This window comes from Argentina anserina, chromosome 5, assembly GCF_933775445.1.
Source record: "Argentina anserina chromosome 5, drPotAnse1.1, whole genome shotgun sequence".
NCBI lineage: Eukaryota > Viridiplantae > Streptophyta > Magnoliopsida > Rosales > Rosaceae > Argentina > Argentina anserina.
The window spans coordinates 5627932-5652284 of NC_065876.1; the positions used below are offsets into that span (position 1 = coordinate 5627932).

Genomic DNA, 24353 nt, shown 5'->3' on the forward strand with positions numbered 1-24353 from the left:
TTATTTGAATGAATATATATTAATTAATAATATTAAATATATAATACATTATTGGGTATGTATGGGGATGAGGATCAAAATACTATCCCCGTCCTATATCCGTTTCCGCTATCCGAATTGCGGAGATCCCCGTGCCCATTACCCAATTATACCCAAAATACTTCTCCATTAAAGTCGAATATCCGTGAGTACCCTGCACGCTGGTTATTTTTGCCATCCATACCCATTTTGTTCTTTGTTCTTTGTTCTTTGTTCTTTCTGATTTCTACACCACTGTTCCCGTTTAACCCAAATTACATTCGGGTCGATATCTGAGAGCCCATACCCGAAACCTGACGCCTTCAAGGCTTCAACCCTAAACCCTCTGGAAATCCCCCAAAATCATCTCAGTGAATCAAACTGGCTTAAACCCTTAAACCTCGGCAGCCATGAATCGAGCAAAGGCGGTCCTCACTTCTCTCCGAGTCGCCAACTCGCTCCTACTGAGTCGGGTCCGCTCCACAGCTCGGCCTCTATGTTCCCAGGTGACTCACTTCCCTCGTTTACTTTCAAATCAATCTCAGAGCTTCCATTTCCTCAGCACCCAACAACGCCTCTCCTTTTCCTCCACACCCAACTCGGTCCTGCAACTCGTTCTGGCCAAGGAGTGGTCCGCTGAGTTGGAGACCGAGTTGGCTGAGTCACAACCATCACTCACCCACGATGTGGTTATCTATGTTTTGAAGAAACTGTATAAAGACCCACCAAAGGCTTATAGCTTCTTCAATTGGGTCTGTGAGAAAAATGGGTTTAGTCCAAGCCATTCGATCTTTAGCTTAATGCTTAGGGTTTTAGTGCATAGGGATACAATGAGACAGTTCTGGGTTGTTTTAACCAAAATGAAAGAGCAAGGGTTTTACATTGATGTGCAGACGCATTTGTCAATTTTGGAACAGCTTAAGAGTGGGAAGATGGATGCCGAGGTTTCGGCTTTCAAGCATTTTTATGAGAGGATGGTTCAGGATAATGCTCATGATGAGGTTGTGAAGAAGGTGGTGGACGTTGTTTTGGGGGCAGAGTGGAGTGATAAGGTTGAGAAAGAATTGGGGGAGCTTAATGTTGTGTTATCGGATAAGTTTGTTGTAAGGGTCTTGAGGGATCTACGAGTTTCCCCCTCGAAAGCCTTGAGGTTTTTCCACTGGGTGAAACAGTGTGCCGGTTATGAGCACAGTAGTGTTACATACAATGGAGTTGCATTGGCTCTAGGACAGGCTAGTTCAATTGGAGAGTTTTGGAGTGTGGTCGAAGAAATGAAGGTTGCGGGTCAAGAGCTGGATTTAGATACTTACATTAAGCTTTCGAGGCAGTTTCAGAAGTGCATGATGATAGAGGATGCAGTGAAGCTTTATGAGATCATGATGGATGGTCCTTATAAGCCTTCTGTTCAGGATGTCAGCGTGCTTTTAAGAAGGATCTCAGCAAATGAGAACCCGGATTTGGATTTGGTGTTTAGAGTTGTAAAGAAATTCGAGTCTGCGGGGTTTGCACTCTCTAAGGCTGTTTATGATGGGATTCACAGGTCTTTGACTAAAGCAGGTAGATTTGATGAAGCAGAGAAGATTTTGAAGGACATGAGAGATGCGGGGTTTGAGCCAGACAACATTACATATAGCCAAGCGGTCTTTGGACTTTGCATGGCTAGGAAACTCGAAGAAGCCTGTGAACTGCTGGATGATATGGAAGAAAATGGATGCGTTCCTGATATAATGACTTGGACGATTTTGATTCAAGGCCATTGTGCTGCTAATGAAATTGACAAGGCGCTGATTTGTTTTGCTAAGATGATGGAAAAAGGATGTGTAGCAGATGCGGATCTTCTTGATGTCTTGATAAATGGATTCATTCAGCAGAAGAAGGTAGATGGTGCATACAATCTGCTAGTTGAAATGTTGAATACTGCTCATGTAAGACCTTGGCAAGCCACATTCAAAAAGCTTATTGACATCCTATTAGAAGCCAAAAGGCTCGAGGAAGCAATGGAGCTTCTTCGCTTAATGAAGAAGCAGGGCTACCCACCTTATCCGGAGCCTTTTGCCCCCTACATATCAAAGTTTGGCTCTGTGGAGGATGCTTTGGAATTTTTCCAGGCATTGTCTGTGAAGGTATATCCATCATATGGAGCTTATATCCATGTTTTGAAATCATTCTTTAGAGAAGGTAGACACTCTGAGGCCAAGGATCTGCTTTATAAATGCCCACTTTATATTCAAAAACATGGTGAAGTTCGCAAAGTATTTGGCCCTACAGCAAGAAGCAAGACTACGTCTACTATTCCCCAGAAAAGCAAGACTGCTCTTATTGCTTCAAGTTTGCACCAGTAGTCGCATTAGAAAACTTTTGGTTTCACTGAAAAATGTAAGACTACTGATACTTCTTGAAATATGTTCTGATGATTGCATGAGATCTGAAATGGAATTTATGCTAATTTAGTATATTATAGGCATAAGTAAATTGCTTGTTACGTTAGTATAAATTACAGGACACGGAGTAACACGACAAATTGCTATCGCTGTAAGGCTTTAAGCCTTTAAGATGTGCTTGTGGTTTTCAACTTTGTTGAGGTATTTACAAAATGATGTCTTTGAAGGGATGTATTGGAGCATACGATCATGTCTTTGAATTTATGCAGCTCAACTATCTGATCGATTCTTTGTCAAGCTTAAGCACCGCATAGATAACAGAATTGGGATCGCTGGGATCAAATGAGCATTGGGGATCTTGCGCTTCTGCTTCTGCACGCAGATTGGTGATCTCTCTCGAGCAAGATTTGTATGTTTATCGTATCACATAATATATCGTTAGTTTGGCAAAGATCAAATAGACATACATTCATTATCAACATTCAACAACCTAATCGATAAACTGTCATGTGAAATTTGGGAGGATACTAAATAGGTAATGTTGAACGCAGTAGTAGAGAAAGGTGGACGGGTTCTGAACAATGAGGGGAGTGAAATAGACGGTGAAGGTGGCAGAAGAAAAAGAGAGTGAAGCCGCCCCATAAGAGCAAACTTGGTCGGCTGTGATGATCGATGGTCTTGACCCCCGAAGTGGTCCATGTGTACGTATTGCGCCAACATTATTTACTCGACAGTTCATGACAATAATTTGTACACTCACCACAATCATTGAGAAAAATACTCTGCTCGGAGAAGGCATTGAAAAATACATTAAACTGAAACTACACGGGGGGCTATTGTAATGGGGGCGTTGAAGTGTTTACAAAGCAGTGGAAGAAACTAGTCGATACAACCTGCTGTATCTGTCATTGTGCACAGGAATTTGCTAGGGTCAAAACTGTAAGGATTTGAAAGAGCAGCATGCGCTAGAAATGGAAGCTTTCTTAAAGATCGACCGCTGAATCCCTGTGGAAAGCAGAAAATCATCATCAACTATCCAGAAGTACATATTAGAGGTCTACTTTGGAAGGCATTGAAGAATGTATTCTGACCTCACAGGCTTCTGCAGTTTCCAGCAATTGCCTACTCAAGTGCAGTGGCGTATGGGTATCGTGAATCTGAGGCATATTCAATTTCTCTTTCAAACTAGCATAGTTAGGAAGCATGAAGCTTTCACAACCCTAAGAATACATACTGTACATTAGGCACGGTAGATGAGATTTTCCCACATTAGAACTCAATAGGATTTTAATTTTTTTTAAAATTACAGTATCTGAGCAGGTGGGGTACACACCTCAAAACTTGATAAAACTCCTGTTCGTATGAGTTCCTCCAAGCAGGACCTAAGGATTTCATAACGTGCTTGCAGAGTTGGGGGACCGACATATGCTTTTAAATCAGCTCGATCGACAAATGCGATATCTGCAAGGTAAATTGACACATAAAAGCCAAGTATAATCAATTGGGAGGAGCAAAGAGGATAATATGCTCCAGCAAACATAGTGCAGGAACAGATAGAAGACCTAGAGCAATTCCAGCATATAAGTTGGAAACTTGAGAATGAGGAACAGAATGTCATGTTTCAACCCTAGTTATTCAATCATGCATATCTGTTACTGCATAGAACCATAGTGGACTGCAGACTGATGTAGGATACCAAAAATAAACTAAACTGATACATACAGGGCCGGTACTAGAAGTGCATCATCTTTCAAAACAACAAAGTACAGCTCCTGGTAAATATAAATGGCCACCATACCAAGGAGATTTTTAATTTAGCATGCAAGTATAAATTTTCATTCACAATACAAGAAAGTCACTGCAGTCTTACCAATAGCAGCAGTTATGTTGGATGTTGTCAAAATTATCACATTTGGTGCTGATTTCAATTTGTCCAACTGAGTTAGTAATGCATTCACTACCTGGCATGTTAATTTAAAGGTGCCATTCAGAAATGGAGCTAGTGTGAAAATTCAAAATGCTTTGTACATATTAATTTATTTTTTCCTGATCATAGCCTGCAAAAGGAGAAGTGGAGAGCATAATAACCGAATAGAATCTGAAGGTTCAGAACCAGATAAAGCGGATTTTCTGGCAGCAGCAAGGCTTTCAACTTCATCTGCACCATTATCAAGCATTGATAATCAAGCCAGGTGGAAGAAAATGAGCATAAAAGCAACAATCACAGTAACAGTAAATCTCACCAATCAAAACAAATACCATCTCCTGAAGTTTTTGGAAAAGCTTTGCAACCTGAGATTGAGAAGAAATATTCAACATCGGTAAATTTGCATGTTCCAAATCAAACTTGAGTTTACAAAGAGCAGACATATAACTAAATGGAGTCACAACATACCAACTTGCCACTTTCAGAGAACCATTTGCTGAATAGAGAATGTGCATTAACTTCAACCAATTGGGACTGCGGGTATCTGCATAGCATAAAACGATGACTCCAACATTCCCCAAATAAACAGACACATCAGTCAACTGAGAGAAAAGTGATACATCCACGAACCTTGAGTTAAATCGGATGGATAGCTTCTGAGCCAATGCTTTACATAAAGAGGTTTTTCCAGTCCCTGGAGGTCCATGTAAAAGGACAATGCTGCAAAGGCATAAAACCAATCACATAGGTATTAATGAGAACTCTTAGCAATCATTGTTAATTATAACCGTGTCTGGATATAGCTGAAATCACTAAACAGTCCGTACCGATTCCATGACACAAGGAAAGGATTGACACCCTTTTCTGTAAAATGTAATGCACTTGCCGCATACCGCAACAACCTTGGCTTCAGGCCAGATTCATATATTAAGCTGCAAAAGTACACGAAATCAATTGCTTGAAACCAGATGCACTATATCACAGCAACCATGTCATGATATTCCTCAAAGTTTCAGCTATTCACGAAATGTGGGTAGCAAATGTCAAAATATCAGTAGATTTCTAACTGATACTCCAGTGAATAGTAAAAAAGAGGTTGCAAATTAACCTTTCCCACATGCCATCGAATTCCTTTGCTGGAAGAATCCATTCATTGAAGGTAGAAGGTTGCCCATCCCCGCTTACATCCTCACATGCTCCCTCTTCGCTAAGCTAAAATAACAGTAAAACGGAAGTTTGACTGAGAACTGATAACAGATAACGAGTTCCAATGAAGTTCTAGTGGTAAAGGTATAGTCAGTACTTAAGACAGAAGAATGATGAAACATAACACTAACACGATTGCAAAATGCAGACAGAGGAAATGCAAAGAACTGTCACTCTACTGATATACAATTATCCATAATGAAACAATTGTGCATATGGATTGAACGCAGAGAGAGTTTGTATCAAAAAAGATACACACTAACTATTGATGAAAGATAAACCAACTGCCTAGGTTGGAAAAACAGTGCTTTTCACCTGAAACACATCCTCATTCCGAGCCTTGCTCGACGGCTTGAGGCAAAGCTCAACTGAAATCCATCAAAGAACAGAAATTTACAACTAAATCATCGCGAAAACCCCCAAATTGGAACAATTTCAAGCTCGAAATAAGAAATTGACGGTGAAACTGAAGCATACAGACCTGAAACGAGGACTTTGTTCTGGGCAACGATGGGAGGAGTTGGAGTGAGGAGTTGGACGACGCCGTTTTGGTCAGGGACATCGGCGTTTTGAACATAGATCTCCATGTGGCTCGGAGCACTCATGTCCGGAGGATTATGAGACGAAGGCATCGGAGGAGAGGGTCGGTAACGGCTTGGTGGAGACGAGACTAAACCCTCGAATGAGAAATCCGGCGAACTTTTTCTCTCTTCAAAATGAGCGGGAACAAAGGTTTTAATAATGAATGAAAACGAGTGTTTAGACAAACTTCTTCGTTAGGTCAATTCTTTGAAGCTAATGATTTGACTAATCACTCTTAATAGGAGACCACCCCAAGTGTGAATTATGCAACTCCACAATTTATTTAGTTAAAGCTGATTAAATTGTTAGAAATTTGTGGCATTTCAGAGATATATAACGAAATTTTGAGTTCGTTTTTGTGTTTAAAGTCTAGTGTATAGATGAAGATATTCCAGATGATTTTCAAACGTTATAAGATGACGTTTAATTACGTTATGTTGCTTTTCACCTTCGGCGCAGCATTCCCATTCCGTCTTGAATAATCGACTTGGTGAATTATCTAGTCGTTTTGCCAAAGGGGTCTTCCCCAATCCTTTCAGTAGGCCCCTCGACGTATTGTGGTAGTTCCAAGTTCCAACAATGAAACTGCGTGAACATTAGAGGATTTATCAAGATAAATTTTCTCGTCACAAGTCACAGCAAAAGGATATGGTTTTGCAAACTTATTCTCTATGCCACAGTAGTAACGTGAGGCTCTAAGTTTCCCAAGATAACATGGCCCATACAAGACTTTTGAGCTAGCCAGAGAATGAAGAAAAAGTTACAGCTTGATCATGAAACAAGGACTTGAAATCCTCAAGGCTGTGGCACAAGCCTGGCAGAGCCACTCCGGCAGCTCTAGGCCCATGTCGGAATTCGACGCCCGCCGGAGAAACTACCAGGGCAGGTTACCGTCACGGTTCAAGCTCGAAGCGATGAGAAAGGCAGCAACATCTTCAGCTAGTGACGGTGGTAATAATGCAAAATGGGACTTTGGGCAGTCACTGTGGGATGATTATGAGATTGTGGCAGTGTCCAAAAGGTTAGAGTCAGGGTTAGTGCTTGATGGTGAGCTAGAGGGTTGTTCGGATAGAGTCCATCGGAGGCGTAGAGAGAGCAAGAACAGCCTTAGGAGTTTGTTTGATAGAATGTCTTCAAGGAGATATACCGAGGCTGATATACCACACACTGATGACACTTAATTCTGCTACTTAATTAGTTTTCTGGGTTTTGCAGCCTTATTGCTCTATCTTGTTAATGTGTGAGTCATTTCTTGGGTTCGTTATGCGCACATAACTATTGACACTTGAGTTACACAACAAGGGAAGAAAAGTATGAATTTGTCCATGCATAGTCTTTCTGTTTGAAGCAACGTTCAGCTTCTTGTGCTATTCTGCAGATAAAATTCTTGTATCAACATTTCAACAATGCTAAAAGGACCATTATTGTTTCTTACCTTTAGTTGTAAACAAGCCTCACTCGTATATCATGACTCTTATGTTTGCGATTAACTAGTCTTGTACTTAAATTGACGCTGATGCAAGTATGCAGCCTATGAACACTGTTAAGTGAATTAACACAACAACAAAAATAATAGAAGCTTGTTTATTTAGTAATTGGAACTGCTCATGATATAATAAATGGCATCCTATAGTCCTATATCAAGAACCCGAGAACATCAGCATGTATTAGAAAGACGGGCATTTATTTATACTAAGTGGTAGTGGTGTAAGTAGCAAACATCACCAGCGATTTAAGTGACTACTTTTGCCCGTCCATCTCAGCCTAGATCACCAACGTTCCATCCTCTGAACGCTTCAACGTGGTTTGAAGGTCCTCCACTTGAACAACTGAAACCCCTTATGTTTCGGCTGGATGTAGCCATCAGCTTCAGCATCAATTCTTTCTTCGATAACCACGCAGTTGCCATTGCTATCACATTGTGCCACTGTTTCAGTCACTTCAACGACACTCCTAACAGGCTCAGGGTTGTGCTGGTGCTGCTGCCCCTGGTAGTGACCACATGGGTGTGCTTCATTCAACTGCACCGCGGCTGGGTTGTTGTTAAATAGAGCGTGCCCATAGTGAGGGACGTCGGTGAGAACACTAGGTGCTCTAGCCATCCTATTAACATGAGAATAGTAGTCTGAACCAGTTTGGTATTTGGCAGGGTAGTCGTAGCTTGATCTCCTCATTGTTCTGCAACCACAAGTAGAAATGTTGGAGACAACCTTCATTTTTTTATAGCTGTATTGAATATGAATATTGATTCCGAAATGATAAAACTGGAATCTAATTCTTTAGCTTTTGGTCATATATATCATACAGTACGTTTATTTGAAGCATTTGGAATATCATGGTTATTGAAAAATGAGGTGCGCCAGATTTCATTCTTTGGAGGGTTTACATCCCCAAATTAAGCATAAAAAATAGTTAGACTGTAACTGAGTTTCAACTTTCAATCATGCCGACAAATCCCCAAGCTTTCTAAATGCTCATGTCACTATTTATACACAGTATATACTGTAGTACTTCTAAATGGCTTACAAAGAAGGAGCATCAATGAGCTAAGATACCCGAAAAAGTAACCTAGCAATGAAGGATCTGACAATATCTCCGGCCTCTGCGTATGAGGTCCTAGACTTTTAGCAACATTTCAAGAACGTAATCTTTGCAGAACTGGCTTACAAGGAACATACACCTATATCGATCTATGGCTGATATCATGCAAAAGGTATCAAGCAATGAAACATCTACCAACAGTTGCTTCAGCAGCTGAGACTGCTTAGTTGAATCCATCCTCTTCTTTGATTAAAAATAAAAATAAAAATAAAAATCCATCCTCTAGAACTCGGCTTACAAAGAGAAATGTCCATGAACTTATAAAAGGAGGTAGATGCCATTTATATATTCAACATTTTCTGTTTATTATGCTTCTGATAACGAAAAGAACTAATCAATCAAGAGACACTAGAGAGGTTTTATTCGACACATTAATGCACTGATACGTTAATGCGGATCAATAGTCTACAGCTGTACACAAATCCAATACAGAAAAAGAATGATGCATCATTTCTTAGAATATAGTGAAGCTGATGAGATGTTTTAATGTAGAGAAAAGAAAACTAACGAAGATTGTATCAGAATGCATTTGAAATAGTATTAACAATTGAACACTAAACGAGATGGTTTCAAGTTTCAACTACCTTTCCTATCTCCATCTCTCCCACCAAATCTAACTGAAAGATGGTCGACAATGATGATAGAGATTAGTGCTGGGGAATGGGAAGAATGAACTATAGAATGGAAATCGAAATAACTCACAACCACAAGCGGAAAATATAAATGATAGAGAACACCGAGATTTAACGTGGTTCTGCAAAGTGCCTACGTCCACGGGTAGCAACAATAAAAAACATTCACTATACGAAGAAAAGTTACACAGAGAGAAACACTACTTCAAGACTCACACTTGAAAAGATACACTCTCACACACTTTATTTTGCTACACACACAAAACTCTCAGTAGAGAGTTTTCTCTCTATCTCTCACTCTTGATCACACACAAGATGATCTATCCTTTATTGTTCTTCTATGTTTATTGCACCATTTCTCATGCATTTATATAGACAAACATCTTTATGCAATTCATGCATTTGCATGTAATATGCATGAAAGCAAAGTCAATCTTCTTCCTTGATTCATGCTCAATGTTGGCATGTTCATCAATGCATTCTTTTTTCTTTGTCAAACAAATCAGTGACCTACCACCATAAGGTTGTAGATTTGTTTCTTACCTTCAACAAAGGCTGCTCCAAGTTTCAACAAAATCAACTCCATCAATTAATGGGTCACCAAAACATAGGAGTGCTTGATTTACTCATGTGAACATCACATAGTTTTCTCACCTCCATTAAGAAGGGATTGACCCTATCAATCTCCCCCTCCCGACTTAGATGGAGGGATGCACCATTCCAGACGCGCCTCTGCAGAACTCGAACTTCTCTTTTGGCAGAGACTTCGTCATGATATCCGAACTATTCTTGTCTGTATGAATTTTCTTCAACAATATTTCCTTAGCTTCCAGCACATCACATATCTAGTGATACCTCACATCAATGTGCTTTGACCTCGAGTGAAAACTCGAATTTTTGCTCAATTGAATCGTGCATTAACTGTCACAATGCAAGACAAACTCTTGTTGTGTATGACTAAATTCATGTAGGAATCTTTTCAACCACAAAATATCTTTGCACACGTCTGTTGCTGCAATATACTCTGCTTCTGTAGTTGACAAAGCAACACATTTTTGTAGCTTTGATTGCCACGAGATAGCTCCCCTGGAAAGGTGATCAAGTATCCGGATGTGGACTTTCTCGTGTCAATATCCCCGACCATATTTGCATCTGTGTAGCCAACTAGTTCAGACTTGCCACTTCCAAAGCATAGACTCATCTTTGAAGTTCCTCGCAAGTATCTCGGAATCTACTTGACAGCATTTCAGTGCTCCTTGCCTGGATTAGATAAGAATATGCTAACAACACCAACTGTATGTGTTATGTCTGGTCTAGTACAAACCATCACGTACATCAAGCTCCCTATTTCTAAGGCATATGACATTATTGTCATTTCTTCCTCCTCCTTCTGACTCGTAGGACTCTACTTTAAGCTGAGTTTTCAAGTGACTAGCAAGTGGAGTAGCAACTGGTTTTGCTTTCTCCATGTGGAAACGCTCTAATACCTTCTCAATGTACATTTCTTGTGATAATCACAATTTCTTGTTCCCATGATCACGGGCGATCTCTATGCCCAAAATCTGCTTGGCTTGTCCCAAATCCTTCATATCAAATGATAGAGCGTTAATTAAAATGTCTATAATAAACTTTGTAAAATGTCATTGTTAGTATATAATAAGCAGAGATCGTTCTTTTCGGGGAATTGAAGGGAACTCTAAACTTTTAGTGTTAACAAATAATGGGGGGTTTGAGATTGATTATTAACTACTGAAATAAAACCTAAATTACTATTTACATGATCGACTTCTCTTTAACAAACTTAAACTAAATTTACCATTACATCACATAATTACAAGTTCGAACCTATCATGCATTCTAATTCGACTAATTACATACTTTTTAGACACCAATACAATTAGAGCCTTAGGGGATCATCTAATCATGCAAGATTTCAATTAACATTTAGATTGACTTAGGGGCTAATCTAAATTTGCATGCAATCGAATTCAATAACACTTAGAGTAGAAATCAAACAAGATTACATTTAAGCATCAAATCTTTGTTGGAGACATGTTTCATGTATGGCGTCACCTACCCTGGTTTCACATTTAAATTTCCAAATTTTTTTACCACTTTTAATCTACACAAACCGAAACTACTTAGGACATAATTCGATTTGTGTCAATATGGTTGATGAATCTAGCACTCAAACACAATCTTAGGGACTGCATCCGAGCACTAAATTCATATGCACATATCTGAAAATTATCTAAAAGTATGAGAAAGATGATTAGAACACAACAATAGAAAATACAAACTCAATAATTATAGGAAACCATCAATTCGGCAAAGATCCAAAAATTCAATAAAACAATATGAAAAGTTCAATTCTTAATACAAAACAATAATCTCACACAAACATCATACTACAATCTTCATAGACAAAGTATTGTAAAAAAATCAAAAAACGAACAAACCCGTGGAGATGAGTTGCGAGAATCACACGTTGTTGGAACTTTGGAGGTGTGTCTTCAATGGTGATTTCGGTGGAGATGGAATTTGTATATGGGGGAGAATGGCTTGCTGTTTTGGTGAAGGATGTTTGAGGTAGTATTTTGGTAGAGTTTTGGCTCTTGAATGCAAATGAGAAGTGATGTTATTTGAGAGGTGAAACCATGTATATGTAGAGGAAAGATAGAGGGTTTGAACTTGCCTCTTTCTTCCTATAATAATGTCATGTTTTATCTCCCTAAATCATGTCATGCTTTATTCTCTAAATCATGTCATGTTTTATACCCTAAATCATGCCATGTTTTATGCCTTTAGTGATCATCTTTTATTTAATTGTTGCATGACTTGGCTCCATCTCTTTTTTTTTAATTATCTCTTCAATCCAATCTGAAAATAAGAAAAGAAAATCATAAGTAAGAGGTAAGAGATAATTGATAATTTGTTTCGAAACCTAACAAGGATTCCTAGTCAAACTAGGACTTTAGACCAATTATGCGTTTTTAACTTGTGTAAGCACAAAAATGCATCCAATACCGCCAAGACTCTTACTACGACACATAACTCAATAGTAATACAATAACAGCTAAGCAAAGTACAAATGGATGTAAAAACATGTTAAGAACATCTCACAAAGTGCTCATATCAACCGGTAACCAAACTCTTCTTCACCATATCTGACAAATATGCATGGTGTTGCCTTGTCATCTAGTTTTTTTCCTTTGCTCCTTGGATACAAGTGTGAATGCTTTACATCTAAATACTCTCAAATGTGAGTATGATGCATCTTTCCCGGTTCAAACTTCATTTGGAGTCTTAAATTCCAAAGGTACATACGGTGCTCTGTTGATTAGGTAGTACGCAATCTTCACAACTTCTCCCCAAAATTCTTTTGATAATTTTGTCATCTTCAACATGCATCTGACTTTCTCCATAATGGTACGGTTCATCTGCTCTGCGATGCCATTATGTTGAGGGGTGCCAGGAACTGTCTTCTCATGTCTGATGCCATGCTTTCCACAATAATCTCTAAATTCGTGCGCTATGTACTCTACGTCGTTATCACTACGAAAGCACTTCAATTTTCTTCCAGTCTCGTTTCCCTTTCCACCATTGCCTGGAAAATTGTAAATGTCTGATATCTTTTGTCTTGCTTTAATAGAATAATTGTTGTTTTTCCTTTAAAAATAGATACACTCCCCAACACGGCCCAAGCCGCATCGGGCTAGTCGTGTCTCGCTTTGGCCACACCAGCCTTGGTTGCACTCGCCCCGGTCGGGCCTTACCCCGGCTGTATCGGTTGCACTCGCCCCGGCCCCTTCTAGACCGCCTCGGCCGCATCTTGCCTTGGCCCGATCTGGGCGCGCACTTGTGTTACATGCATTCACCTGCCACACGATCACAAGCCTTGCCCCGGTCGCACCGGCCCGGCTTAACTCCAAAGGAACTACATCTGGTTTGATCTCATACGTGGGTACGTAGGCATTCTAGCACCTTGAGACAATATTATGTCGCCAACATCACCATTTGATCCCTCAGATCATGGCCATCTATGACATGCATCGCCATATGGTCACCCGGACCACGCCACATCTATCAAAGACATCGTCATATGGTCCCCCGGACTACGCCGCATGTCATGGACATTGCCATGTGATTCCCCGGACTAAGCATGTACAAACATTGCCATATGATCCCCCGGCTCACACGTCGTCACATGCTCCTCCGGATTATAACATTTGCCTCTCGATTTTCGGTTCTCTTGGATCCATACTTATCTCCTCATTTGGTCTCTTCGAGATCCGGCATCTTACCATATGGCCCGTCCTATATGGAGACCGGGGGACTTATACATCGTGTACCATGTGCATACTCATCGCGCATACTTATATTACACCACATGCATATTCATCTTGCACCACGTGCATGCTCGTCGTGCACCATTTACATGTTCATCATGCATCACCATAACACGTCACACGGACCATACTCACAACATACGGTCTCTCCGGGACCTCGAATCATTGCACACATTTCCTTTTACATGCTGGAATAGCTCAGTTGGTTAGCGCTTTCGGCTGTTAGCCACAACGTAGCACCGCCCAATCCATCCCCTTTCTTGCATGGGGACTGGTAGTGTCACTGTTAGTGCTCCAAAACTCGTTCAAGCTCATACTCCAGATCTTTTATTTGATAAAATCTCTACCCAAGAAAGTCTCTTGACAGGGAATTTGAGGACTTGTTAACGCTACACCCTTTAATGGGTTAAAAACCCATTGCATGTATTATTAGCCCACGAGGACAGTTTGGTAAGTTCACCAATTACACTCTATTTATCTATATAAATACGTCTCTCCTCTCTACATCAAGATAAACCTTATAAGCCTCTGATCCTCCGGTAACACATATCATACATGACTATCTTTACTGACTTAGGCATCAAAGCATTGAAGGCCGGTCAATCTAATCTTCTCCCCGTAACGCCGTGTGTTTGTGGATCTCAGGTTACAGAGAGCTTCATCAGTTCGTCGGAGTTTCTCCGCCGGAAATTCCGACGTAATACATACCAAGGATTTTTCATCAGTCGAGGAGCTAGCTAACATAATGCAGGCATACGGAAACTAATCGAGGAAACAATTTCGGGCAAATATTACTCGTGATGAGAGTGAGGTTTGGCAAAGTATTGTGAAGCTTCAAAATTGTAGGTGCAGAGAGTGAATAGAAGAAGTAAATACATGCATTTGCTGTTAGGTAATATGATATGACTAATAAAGCTCAGATTGTTATGGTTTTGCGGATCGGATAGCTAGAATTAGAACAAGTCTCGTAAAGTCAAAACAAACTGGGAAATCTGAGAGGGGAGAACATGGATGTTCATAAATCATAATAGTACTGAACCAGTAGGGCTACGGCTAGGCTAGGCTAGCTAGCACACATCAATGTCTTTCTTTTTTCTTCAAAATGGATAACGACTTTGTCCCATGATTTCTGGTATGAAATCCAGAACGATTATAGGGAGGACATGTGTCGACCCAAGTTTGACTTAGATCACTGCATGATACATACTGTATGTACGTACTTCGTATATATAAAAACCCTAGAAATGGTTATATAGGCATCCTTAATCACAAATGGCTTCCCATGCTTGTTGGGGTGGTGATCTGTTGGCTACGTATATAAAACCGACCGATGCTGCGAATCAATTATGTCCACACGGCTGGTATCTATTGATGTAGTTTGGTGAGAGGAACAATCTATATTGTCTGCTGATGAAAGATTGATTAATTAATTAACAAACTACTCAAAAATATAGAAAATAATTTAATTTTTAAATAACTCACTACTTAATTTGATAAAATAAATAAGGATTAAATGATGATAAATTGTCAGATGTCATAAAATATTTTACTTTTAACATTTTTTTTACTCATAGTGTTTGTTACTATCAATAGAAATGTTATATGCTATTGTCGATTATAAAAACTAATTGTTACTATCGAGTTAAAAACTAGCTGTTATTGTCGACTTGGAAGACACCTGCTACTGTCGACTTGAAAGATACATGTTACTATCGACTATGAATCTAACTGCTACTATCGACTTAAAAGGTACCTGTTACTGTCGACTATAAATCTAGTTGTTACTGTCGACTGATAAACTAATTGCTACTGTAGTTTTTGGTGAGCCAAAATTCAAAATTTCAAAATTTCTCAAAACATATGCAATATAGTAGTTAAATGAAAACATATGACATAATAAACAAATTTATATATTGGCTCACCTCCAGATTGCCGGTGATTTGGCCGGAAAATTTTAATTTGCTGGAAAAAAAACTAAAAAAATGAGGAGAGATAAATTTGTTAGATCTAGGAGTGACATTTGGTAATTTTCATGAAAATAAGGGTATTTTAGATATTTTTGTATTAATTAATTAATCATTTTTGTTTTACTTATTTTTTGAGCTTGGCTTATGTCCTAATTTGTATAAGAAATATGAAAAATGAGTTTTTAGTTAATTCAAATGTGGTCTAATACCACTAAGTAGTTTTTTTATTAATTAATTTGTATCCACACATATAAATATATTGCCATATATAACCACCTCAACCATGTTCTCCGAGTCAGCAGTTGAGCACTAGATGACGCTAAACTGCCGTCTGATCTAACTGTTTGACAAGATCGGATAACAGTTGAGCGCCACATGGTGCTTAACTGCTGACCAGGTGATCAGTACTCATAACCACCTACATGGTCTTTTAGTCTGTTGTTGTTTTACTACCTGCGTAGTAATACCGGTTATTGCTCAAATCAGCCGATATTATACCATTTATACGTACACAATTCTGTGATTGCTTCATTGTAATTTATACGTAGTTGATCACTGTACTCATTGTTGTTAATCCTTCGAGTTTGATCAACCATGCATACAAGCAAGGGCGGACCTGTTTGAAGGGCACTATGGGTTGCCCAGACAGTTTTTTCAGTACATATAAATTTTTGCGCAAGTAGTAATAAAATCTTGTAGAAGTCAGTTTTTGTTTAGTGTCTCCACAAGTACACCCGAGTTCAAACCTTAGCATGGATTTGTATCAACCTTTTACCTTTTCATCATTCTTTTTTTTTTCTCACTCCTTTTTTCATAAAATATTTACATTTTTTAGTTTTTCTTGTGAGAGAGCCTCTTTTCTATTAGTATTATTACTTTTCCTTCTAAAATTAGGTTTAGTAAGATGATTGTATTAAAATACCATTTTAACAAAAAAAATTGAAATTATGTTGACGAAACATATTTCATATAGGGGAGTAAACTAGTCTTGACTAATTTTAGTTCTTAGACCCGCCTCTGCATACAAGAGAAAATAGGTGATTAACACTAACATGTCCGATCCCTTTATGACTTTATCACACCTTCACCATGAAACAAAACCCTGATTCAAGTAAGTTACAGCATGGCAGCACATTATTCACATGCCTTTGAATCCTTTGATCATCGTTAATCTGTAGCGCAATATATATTTATATATATATATATATATATATATATTAGGACTAAGAGAATATATATCAACAACTAAAATTGAAAATTTTGACTGACGTTAAAAGTCTCAAAATCTTGTACGGTAAACTATTTACACAAGAGCCATGTTTTATCTTAAACTGTTTTATTTCCACACAACATGGAGATATTGCTAGTATTTGATAAGTGGTACGCTTCATTGAGAGAACCGATATCGATCGGTATTGATGTTCATTGAAATCGGTCATAAAAGCACATTCTCAAAACAAGTAACATTATGATTAGAATGATAGGTAACATGTAGGTTACGTAGTGATAAGAGAAATTATTATATGTACCCGCCACATATCTCACGTGACGTACCCCTTAATGTTATTGGTCAATTTTTTACTGTGATTATTTCTGATTGGTTCTTATATATAAATAAATTTTTATCATTTTCACCGCATGCATGTTAATTATACCATGACATAAGTACATTACATGACAATGTCACGTAATGTGGCATGTACACAAAATAATTACTCGATATGATACATCAATTTGTCAAAAGAAGAAAGGACATGGTGAGTAAAGCCGACTATTAGTCATTCACAAACAAAACATAAAAGTACAGAAACAACAAAGAAGAAGCTAGAAACAATTTTGTGGGTTTGAATTATTGGGATGGATAATAATGACTCTGATAGAATTTCCTCTTTAAATTAGGAATTACCCCAGAATTTAAAGGAATCAAATTGTTCAATAACAGTTTTTGGTACACAGTCTGTGCATACATGACATATTACGGATGATTTTTAAAATAAAAGGAGAGATAAAAGACGAAAGTACTCGACAAATAGAGGTAAAATTATAGTTAAACTTAGTTATAGTGGTATCATGTTTCGGAAGAATTGTTATTCTACCATTGTGTGTGTCTTAGCCTATTTAAGTTTCTTATTAGAGATAAATTTGCATCTTTGTAATAAATTATGATTCTGGATCATACAGGATTTAGGTCTATGTAATGCCTATATATAAACCTCCATATCATTCAATAAAGTTACAGTTATTATCCGAGTTACTCTCGTATTCATCATACTATACCACGTTATCATACGCATGATGCCCAAAAACCCTAAACTAGAAAATCCTACATTTTTTCCCACAGGCCGCCCTTGATTTCCGGCATCCGGCAACCCTTTTTCCGTTAACACTCCTCATCGGCAACACCCATGCACGCGACCTCGCATCTTCCCTGCAGCCCCTGAGTCCGTCCCTGCAAGCTCTCGACAAAGCCCCTGCACAGCCCTCACATCCCCGCATCTCTACACGCCTCCTACGCATTCACCCCGCAAAATCAACGTTTTGCCCCGCAAGACTACACATTAAAGTTTTTAAAATTGCTTCTCTAGCATATTCACGCAAACAACGTGAACATCAAAAGCAACATCTTCCCTTAAGAGAAGCTACACTCGTTTTCTTCAAACTCACAAAGATAATTTTTACTTAACGTTCCTGCTTTTGAACATATATATATCTTATATCGGGCAAACTTCGCCTTTCTTCTATCTCCCATTGATCTTATACCGCAGATGAGACCAAACGAGGGAACTCACCATTCTTCTCTTTGGTCGATGTGTTTTATGTGACGGTCTTGGGGGAGTAATGATTGTGAAATAGAAGTTAATCGATTTCATGTGGTTGAATGAATACACCGTTGTTTTGGGTGCGATCATGAGTATCACTATTTGCATCGATTTTTTATGTGACCATATACGTCACCCCTTGTAATTCCTATCATACTTAAATCTAGTCGATTATGTGTTTGTTTTATAGATATTGTTACCATCGCGACCGAAACTTGGTCTTCTTGATCTTAAAGGCAATGAATACCACTGTTGGATCTCTGATATGTAGCTCGCTTTAGAGCGAAGGGATTCATAGCATGTTTCCTGACCCTCCTGCAATTTTGCCTGCTATGACCAACTCAAGTTCTCATCTTTATGAGACGTCACATTCATACAACTCTTAAGAGACAATACTTGAACGTTAAAGATCCTAAATAACTATGAGATAAACTTCGCTTGCGGTACAACAACGTTCAGGATAAGCGAAGTTGACCGTTATATGAGATAACATCCGTCTATTGGACTATAAGAGAGTAGAGGACTTCAATTAGGATTTGTTGTGTCTGCAATCCAACCTTGGCATTGTTGGTATCATCAACCGATCTAGATCTTCTCAATAAGACTTTGGACACGTTTTTAATCAACTATGAGGTCCAAGCTCATACGTACCACACTCATATAGAAGAAGGAAAGATCCGAACTTTTGCCGACTTAATGACGCATTTGGCAAAGAAAGAAAGGCACTCATAGATCCTCCTCAACAACAATAATAGACATGTTGACACTAAAAATTGCTACGCCACAGTTTAATTATGAGAAAGCTCCTAAGAAAAACAATCAAGCAAGAAATGCTTCATACCAGCCACAAGACAACAATTCTCGTAGTGGAAGGCAACGAGGCCGTCCTCGGCCCAAGTCCAATACTTGGACACGTGATGGTGGTGTCGGTCTCCATTCAAACCCTCAAGCATGTCTCCATGCTTCAAATGTGATTTTTTCAAGCATTTTAATCGCAATTGTCGAGCTAACAATGAGATGATCAAGACATACTTCTCCTATAAGAAGTTTTTACAACTCGAATCGAACCATGTGGATGAATAACCAAAGATCGAGACTCACCACATCTCCATGAAGCCCGAGCCCCTTGCTTTCAAGGATAAGACTCCAGCAATTACAATGGATACCTCTGACTTTGATAAGTCACATTTAGCTTATTCTAGATTTAAGATTTCAAGTATTGTTATGGCTTTGCCATTGTTATTTTCATTGACTTTGTATTAGTCTTTTGATTTTAGAATTTGAAGTCCGTTTGTGATGTATTAAATATTGACATTCAATAAAATTTCTTATTTCCTTATTCACAAGTGGATCTCTTGAGCATTTTATTTACCTTAGCATGATGGTCAACATTTGCAACTCATGTGGTTTTTAAATTGGACATTTTTGGGTTACATGAGACCTCAATAACATTACATTGTGACACTTAAAATTGGAAAATGAACATTGGAATGTTAAAATTTGACATCACTACGCCTCTGTTTATCCGACATCAGTTTTTGACATATTCGGACCATATCCAGCCTTTCTTGGCCTTCTTCTAGCATGTCCAGCCTGTATCCGGAGGTATTCCGGCCTCCTATAATCGATTTGGATATCTCTGCCCGGCCCCTGCTGGATCTGCAGCTCCTGCCTTTATACCAGCGTTGGGTTATTTTTCCCAGTTTTCTCTAAGTCGACTTTCCTTACTCCCCGACATTCTTTGTGTGTGTTTTACATCATTTTCGGATGGTTTTACCACCCTAGTTTACTGTTTAGTATTTACTGTTTTAATACCATGTTTTACCAACTTTTTAGTTGAAGAATGTAGTACTAATTCCATAGGATACACTTAATGAGATTGCACTTTGTTCTAATACTCTTTCTTCCAATATTATACGGTGTATTGTTTAGAATAGTTCACATGTTGCTAACTAACTTTATTTTCATTTTGTTGATGTCTCGTGGTGAAATTGAGTGTCTATCTAATTGCGGAACCACCCACACTATTTTACAACACATGCAGTTCACAGATCTAGTATTTTCAACTTCTTCAATGACGACAATGATTGGCTCCAAGTCCATCATTCAAGGAAGAGATATTGCTTCTTTTATGTTGCCTAATGGTACGACTCTCAACGTCATTGACGCTCTTTATGCGTTAAAGTCTCCGACAACTTGCTAAATTTTAAAGGCATACGTGCGAATAATTTTCATCTTGATATTTATGTTGAGAGTTGAGAGGAATGTTTTTTTGTTACCTCTGAGAAAGCAGGCAATTCTCAAGACTCTTCATCTTCTCTTATATGTTTTGGCATGCCCATCTCAGACACCCTGGACGTGATATGGTGATTAAAATTCTCAAAATAACTGCTCTGCAAGCAGCAATTAAATGATCACTCTCTTATCATAAAATTTATCCTTTGTTGAACTCTTGAGTTAACATCTCCATATCCAACAATAAACAACCTAATGCATGGAGAGAAATGAGCTTCCAAGTCTCCAACACCAAACACTACTTGCACTTGAAAGAAGAATTTGGTCCTCAACTGCTCCTTTACCAGAGTTAGAAGGTGTTTGTCACAAAAAGTTCGTTAAAACACCACTAAGCTAAGGTCATCACATTCCTTACCTTCAATAGAATTACGTCACCACCATTGTGTCTCATTTGGATCAGTGGCATAGCTATGTTCCAATTCTCAACACTAGACCAATGATTAATTCAACGACACATTAGCGTTCTCAATTAAATGCTCATCTAGTAAATAATTAAATCATCATGTCATAAATGAAATTTCTCTAACACCTTAGATTTCATGGTCAGCCAAGAACAATGAGTAACATCAATTGTCTATGGCCCAACTAAGACAAGTTGAAACACAACGGCGATCTAATATGAATCTCAACTCAAGAATTGCATCACCTAATTAAGGATGTATCACACACCATATCCCTCCATTACCAATAATGATTGAAATGCTTGTCACGAAAATTTTCGTTAACCAACTTCCAACATATGGTCTTCACATCCCTTACCTTAAAAACAATACTTCAACTTCATTTCGCCTCAATTTGGATTAGTTGCATAACTAAAATCCAGTCCTTAGCATTGAAACACTTAATATCCCTCAACGCATGAACAACGCTCTGCATCAAGACTTCTTGATAGGTCTCTGCCTTGATGGAAATCTATCTACTCAAACCAATTAGCATTCATGTAACTTCTTCACCCTGAGTTGATGGTAACTGGATCTCAGGTCAATCTTAGAGAATATTGTAGCCCCTCTAAGCTGATCGAACAAGTCATTAATCGTAGGCAAATGATACATAGTCTTGATGGTCACCTTATTCAATTCCTTATAGTCCACACACAACCGCATGGAACCATTTTCTTTTTTCACGAATAACAACAACGCACCCCAAGGTGAGACACTAGGTCTAATGAACCCTTGGTCTAATAGGCCATCTATCTGCACTTTTAATTCTTTAAGGTCGTTTTGTCTCATCCCATAAGGTGCCTTCAACACAGGTGCTATACCAGGTACAACATCAATAAAGAAATTGACAACTCTCCGAGAAGGTAAACTCGGTATCTCCTGAAACACCTCACTATACTCGGATACCACAACAATGTCTGTGATAGCTACTTCCTGATCCACAGACTCCACATGTGCCAAGACTCATGCTCTCATGGCACTATCCAACTTGAGGCAATGATAACGAAAAACTGGCTCCCCGAGACTATGGAAAAACACTACCATGTCCAAGCAATCGATCAAAGCATGATGTGACCTCAACCAATCAATTCTTAAGATCACATCATAGGTGTGGTCCGGAATCACTATCAAGGAAGCCGGGAATTCTCTACCCCCAATCACAATATGACAAGCCTTGCAGATTGTCTCAAGCTCAAGAGGCACTCCAAGGGGTGAAGTGACACATAAAGAGCTTATAAGAGATGTGGGAATCAACCCTAACACCTCTACTACCGAACTAGCAATAAAAAGTGTGATGCTCCCGTATCAAACAGTACTCTAGTAAGGTAGTCAAAAATATATAAGGTACCTTCCACTCATGTGTCCCGCTATTAACCAAGATATTTAGAGGGAAGATGAATCATCTAAGTATTATCACAATACTTCTATTTAGATGACCAAACCTTCAGGTGTGGCTCCTAACACTCTTACGTACCCAGTGACGTATCAATACCGAGGAGCATGTGATGGGAATCCGCTGCAGTCGGATCATCGCTCCTGGATGATATTGATAAGTCGCCAAATACGCAACCTACGCTCTGATACCAACTGTCACGACCCCGAATTTCGAATGATAAAAATTTGAATTCGAAGCCATGAAAACTCAAAAACAATCTCAAATATACTGAAATCATCTTATCATAACAGTGTATCGAAACTGAGTCCACATCATGACTCAGTCAACTCGAATAATACACAACCAATGGACATGTAAAATTCACTCAATCCTCACCACTAACAGTAGAAAGAAATCTTCGACGCCTTCAGAGTAGTCCATCAATTCTGCTAATCCACACATGCAGAACTATCCCCTACACCATCGAATAAGTGCACCAGGATTGTAAACACAAACCCGGTAAGCTTTGCAGCTCGTATGAGTAAAACAACAATACAACCGTGTATAAATACAAAATAAACATACTGAAAACATATAATTATAAATGTACTCATGAGTCATTGGACGACCCATCTGGTTGTCCAATAATATCTGAAATTATAAGTGCTCATGAGAAATCTGGCAACCCCTCTGTTTACCCAAATATATTTATAATACGGGTACTCATCAGCGGTGGTACACCTCTGTTACCCCTCATGAAGTACGCCGTCAGACATTGGGTAACCTCTCGCTACCCAATATCCAAAAGAAAAATACTGAAAATATTTAATTATAAATGTACTCATGAGTCATTAGAGGCCCATCTGGTTGTATAATAATATCTAAAAATATAAGTGCTCCTGAGAAATCAGGCAACCCATCTGTTTACCCAATTACATTTATAATACGGGTACTCATGAGACCCAGGTACTCATCCGTTACCCCTCATGCAGTACACCGCCGGGCATTGGGCAATTCATCTGTCACCCAAAAATCCCAAAAATATGGGTACTCATAAGCTGTTAACCCATCTGTTACCCCTCATGCAGTACACCGGCAGACAGACTAGAGCTCTAACTGTATCTTAACTGTCGCCCGGCCAAGGCTAGGTTCCGACATGCCAACACGTCCGAAGACTGGTCCGAAGACAGAAAAACACGATCGAAGACATAACACACGTCTGAAGACAGAAAACGTTTTAACAAAACTCAATGTTAAAACCACGTACAATAATCATCACATGATATTGTACAAATCAAATCAACATGCTCAAATAAATAAATATCAACGCTAAAATGAACTCATTCGCAAACGGAAATTATGACAGTATATAATATAGCAAACTATATATATGTACCTCTTTTACCAATTATACACATACACATCTACTATATCATATACATATCATAGTTCATTCTTTTAATTAAGCGTAATCATGAATCTCCACAAGGGTAGATTCATCACTGTACGAGTTTACTCACTTTCTTTCATGCGTGCAACTTCCACGACACTGAGAGTAATTTCCTTACTTGTTTCGTCAGTCACCTAATAGCATGATAAATGCTTAGAAAATGATACGTAAAATATCATGTGACGATTCAGTACAGCTAAATGATGTTCATAAAACATTGTTCACAGAACACTGTTCATGTTTTACAAATTATTGTTTCAATGTACTGTTTTACCAAAACACTGTTCACATTTACTGTTTTACTAAAACAC

General features: G+C 38.7%; 3 protein-coding genes across 3 annotated transcripts; 2 read left to right on the forward strand and 1 right to left on the reverse strand.

The window, feature by feature from the left end:
• The first annotated feature begins 397 nt into the window (after window positions 1-397).
• Window positions 398-2462, forward strand: LOC126795022 (pentatricopeptide repeat-containing protein At3g48250, chloroplastic). Its single transcript, XM_050521832.1, has one exon. The coding sequence runs from the start codon at window positions 429-431 to the stop codon at window positions 2358-2360; it is 1932 nt and encodes a 643-aa protein (XP_050377789.1). The 5' UTR covers window positions 398-428; the 3' UTR covers window positions 2361-2462.
• An 816-nt stretch (window positions 2463-3278) lies between these two features.
• On the reverse strand, window positions 3279-5584 carry LOC126795371 (pachytene checkpoint protein 2 homolog). Its single transcript, XM_050522219.1, has 10 exons — window positions 5435-5584; window positions 5154-5258; window positions 4957-5046; window positions 4795-4870; window positions 4643-4691; window positions 4487-4557; window positions 4270-4360; window positions 3733-3860; window positions 3491-3619; window positions 3279-3404 (listed from the first exon to the last, which is right to left on the reverse strand). The coding sequence occupies exons 1-10, from the start codon at window positions 5443-5445 to the stop codon at window positions 3279-3281; spliced, it is 876 nt and encodes a 291-aa protein (XP_050378176.1). The 5' UTR covers window positions 5446-5584.
• A 1291-nt stretch (window positions 5585-6875) lies between these two features.
• Window positions 6876-7517, forward strand: LOC126795083 (uncharacterized). Its single transcript, XM_050521906.1, has one exon. The coding sequence runs from the start codon at window positions 6888-6890 to the stop codon at window positions 7293-7295; it is 408 nt and encodes a 135-aa protein (XP_050377863.1). The 5' UTR covers window positions 6876-6887; the 3' UTR covers window positions 7296-7517.
• The last annotated feature ends 16836 nt before the right edge of the window (window positions 7518-24353 follow it).